The 3730-nt window shown below is 34.6% G+C and overlaps 1 protein-coding gene across 1 annotated transcript; it reads left to right on the top strand.

The window, feature by feature from the left end:
- The first annotated feature begins 1802 nt into the window (after nt 1–1802).
- On the top strand, nt 1803–3526 carry LOC130498711 (NAC domain-containing protein 7-like). The gene is made up of 3 exons (XM_056992276.1): nt 1803–1977; nt 2073–2344; nt 2445–3526. The coding sequence occupies exons 1-3, from the start codon at nt 1818–1820 to the stop codon at nt 3198–3200; spliced, it is 1188 nt and encodes a 395-aa protein (XP_056848256.1). The 5' UTR covers nt 1803–1817; the 3' UTR covers nt 3201–3526.
- The last annotated feature ends 204 nt before the right edge of the window (nt 3527–3730 follow it).

Raw genomic sequence — 3730 nt, 5'->3', positions numbered from 1 at the left:
ATATTTTTGACAAACCTTCAAATATATTATCATCATAAATTTTTGAAATAAGGAAAAAACTATGAATTATATGTACATAACATGACTATGACTGTCATTTAGCATTGAGTGTTTTTGTGCAGTAAAGTTCGAATGTAAATGTAGAGATCGATATATCTACAAAGATATCTCGAAAACATATACAATCAAACTAGCAATATATATCTTCGGGTTCAAAACTAGTTAAGTTAGTTTTAGTAATGATATAACATTCTGGACACAAAAATGTGAAACTGAAACCAAGGAAATAAGCCTAATGCGAGGACAAACAAATAAAGAACCTTAATATTTATGATCAAGCATATCCATCAAGAGCTGGTGGGTGGTAATGGATGTTGCCACCTCTCTCTCTCTCTCTCTTTAAATCTTACTTTATCCTCTTATCCTCCTCTCTCATCTCCCAAAGCTTTTGCAACAAATAAAGTCTCTCTCTGTCTCTCTGTCTCTCTCTCTGAGAGGAAGAAGGAAAGTTTGATTGATAGGGATAGGGAAAGGGAAAGGGAAAGGGAAAGGGAAAGGGAAAGGGAAAGAGAATGAGAGAGGAAGAAAATAAAATATAATAGATTAGTAGGACACGATTGTCATCTTTTGTTGTCTGTGCTCTCCTTCTTTTCTTCATATATTGATCTTCTTTATATAACCTTACTGTCTTTCTCCTTTTCCCATTCTTTCTATCATTTCTTCTCTCTCTCGGGATCTAATATCTCTTTCCAATAACCTATTCCCGAGGAGAACTGTCAAATCTTGTCCATTCTACTTTCAGGGTCCTTCGATCTCTCTCTCTCTCTCTCTCTCTCGATAGTTTTGTGCTGAAGTGTTCAGACTTCTGATGAGAAGAACATACAATAGCCGAAAACATACAATTTTGTTAGGAGTTGTTGAAAAGGTTTCAGCTGAATCATCTTGCATCTAGAGTTTCTTCGGGTAAAACCCTAATTCTCTGTCAACCGTCTATTCTTTTCCCTATCCTCACCTGCCTTTACAAATAATTTTGCTAGTTTTTTTCCTTGTTTAGGTAAAAAAAAATGTCCTTTTGAATCATCTTTAATCCTTTATCATCATCTTCAACAATCACCTTGATTGTCATCATATTATTCATCCCATCATACTCAGTGTTGCTGATGCTACAAGCAAAGCAAAATACATATAAAGCTTTTTATTTGTGTTAAATAGAAAATTTTATAGGATTTTATACGACAATCTAGAAAATCAACCTCATTCAAATATTTACAGTTTGTTTTCCTCTTCATCTTCTGAACTTTACTTGTTTTGTTAATACTTACATGCAATTAAATATCCAAGATAATATTATAAAAGTGAGGCAATAGTTAAGCAGAATTTTATTTTAATTACTCGATCTAGTGCATGAATCTAATTAAATCGTTTTACTATTATCATATGATAACTGGGAATTATTCGGTTTGTTTAACTGATTTTAGTTTTTGGGAAAGTTCAATTCTATACCACGGACCTAAATAAAAATGAATCTAATCATTCTCGAAGAAAGATAGTTTACCGTGTGATGGGTCTTCTTCATTTATCATATATGTAACAAAACTATTTCTTGTCATAAGTAAATGTACGACTGTAGTTCTGTCAGTTCTGAATATAATTTATCCTCTTATAAACTAAGCATAGACGTTAAATCATAACCAAATCACATAAGTATGTAATAAATGTAACTAGCTATAACATTATACCTTGTGTTCTTAGTTGCATGATTTTGTTTTCATTTTATGTTGTTTTCTTATAAGCAGGTTATTAATCGATCACAAAGGATGAATTCATTTTCTCACGTTCCCCCGGGTTTTAGATTTCATCCAACAGACGAAGAACTTGTAGACTACTACCTAAGAAAAAAAGTTGCATCAAACAGAATAGAAATCAATTTCATAAAGGACATTGATCTTTACAAGATTGAGCCATGGGATCTTCAAGGTTTGCCAAATCCCATTATCTGTATAGCCTTCATTCCTTTATTTTAATTTCATACGGAACGTTTTATGAGAAGTTCCATTTCTTTGTGAAAATAGAGTTGTGCAAAATTGGACATGAAGAGCAGAGTGATTGGTACTTCTTTAGCCATAAAGACAAGAAGTATCCCACAGGGACTCGAACCAATAGAGCAACAAAAGTAGGGTTTTGGAAAGCCACTGGAAGAGATAAAGCTATCTATTTGAGGCATAGTCTTATCGGCATGAGGAAAACACTTGTGTTTTACAAGGGAAGAGCCCCAAATGGACAAAAATCCGATTGGATCATGCACGAATACCGCTTAGAAACCGATGAAAATGGAACTCCTCAGGTACTATATCGACCCTACAACATAACTTCCCTTTACAATTTATTTGGTTTTTATATATAACAAACTCTAATCTCTCCCATTATACGATATTTGGTTGTAGGAAGAAGGATGGGTCGTGTGTAGGGTTTTCAAGAAGAGATTGGCTGCAGTTAGAAGAATGGGAGATTACGACTCATCTCCTTCACATTGGTATGGCGATCAGCTCTCTTTTATGGCCTCTGAGCTTGAGACAAGCGGTCTACGGCGAATCCTTCCCAATCAACAGCAGCACCAGCACCAGCAAGAGCACCAACAGCAGTTTCCATATGGCTTCAATTCATCTGTTTACGCTCTCAATAATGCTAACTTGCAATGCAAGCAAGAGCTAGAGCTACAATACAACCACCTGGTACAACAACATGATCTTTTTCATGAATCCCCTTTATCATTATTCCAACTTCCTCAGCTTGAAAGCCCTGATGTCCAACAAGCTAATAATAGCAACTCTCTTCCTTACGGAACAAGCAACAACGATAATAATTCGAGTGAGGTTGCTAACTTGCAGCAGTCGAATCTCACGCATGAAGAACAGCTGAATCAAGGGAATCAGAGTTTCAGCACTCTATACACGAATAGCGAGAACGAGCAAGGGGTGGATCAAGTCACAGACTGGAGAGTTCTCGATAAATTTGTTGCTTCTCAGCTCAGCAACGAGGATGCGGCCACAACTTCTGCTTCTCTACAGAAAAATGCCAAGGACACAAGCAACGTGGAGTACCAAGTTGATGAAGAAAAAGATCAGAAGAGGGTTTCAGACATGGGAGAAGAATATGCTGCTTCTACATCTTCGAGTTGTCAGAATGATCTATGGAAGTAAGCAGAAAGAGAAGACTTTACATATAATGCATATATACATATATTTATATACGTACACGCGAACACTAATCAAGTGTAGATGACGATGACGATGGTACAGATTTATATTTGCTTTGATTGATTCTTACTACATTATTCAACTTATGTTATAAGCATATTTTACATGGCGTATCGATGCATATATACGTGTATTGGATATGATTAACCATATATACTCTAAATCTAAATGTAACTCCAATGTTTTTAGTAGACAATTGTCTATTATTATTTCCGTTTAATATATTATTCGAGTTAAATATGTACACATATGCCCACAGAAAGAGAAATTTCAAATTATTTTGTCATACTCTCACTGAACTATATAGACAACTCAATTTATTCTTAAGAAGTGCTCCATTTTAAAGTTAAAAAATCAAGATTCTTGAATTTCATCATATTGTGGACAATTATGCTTGAATTATGTATTTATAAACATGTACAATAGTAAAATACACAATTACACACAATCTACAAGTCATAAGTATATATATA

The sequence above is a fragment of the Raphanus sativus genome, chromosome 1, assembly GCF_000801105.2.
Source record: "Raphanus sativus cultivar WK10039 chromosome 1, ASM80110v3, whole genome shotgun sequence".
NCBI lineage: Eukaryota > Viridiplantae > Streptophyta > Magnoliopsida > Brassicales > Brassicaceae > Raphanus > Raphanus sativus.
This window is presented reverse-complemented; position numbering and strand designations above follow the sequence as displayed.

Coding starts and splice junctions, on each gene's coding strand:
- LOC130498711 (XM_056992276.1), top strand. CDS start 1,818: ATGAATTCATTTTCTCACGTTCCCCCGGGTTTTAGATTTCATCCAACA. Junction 1,978..2,072: donor TGAGCCATGGGATCTTCAAG/GTTTGCCAAATC, acceptor TTGTGAAAATAG/AGTTGTGCAAAATTGGACAT. Junction 2,345..2,444: donor ATGAAAATGGAACTCCTCAG/GTACTATATCGA, acceptor ATTTGGTTGTAG/GAAGAAGGATGGGTCGTGTG.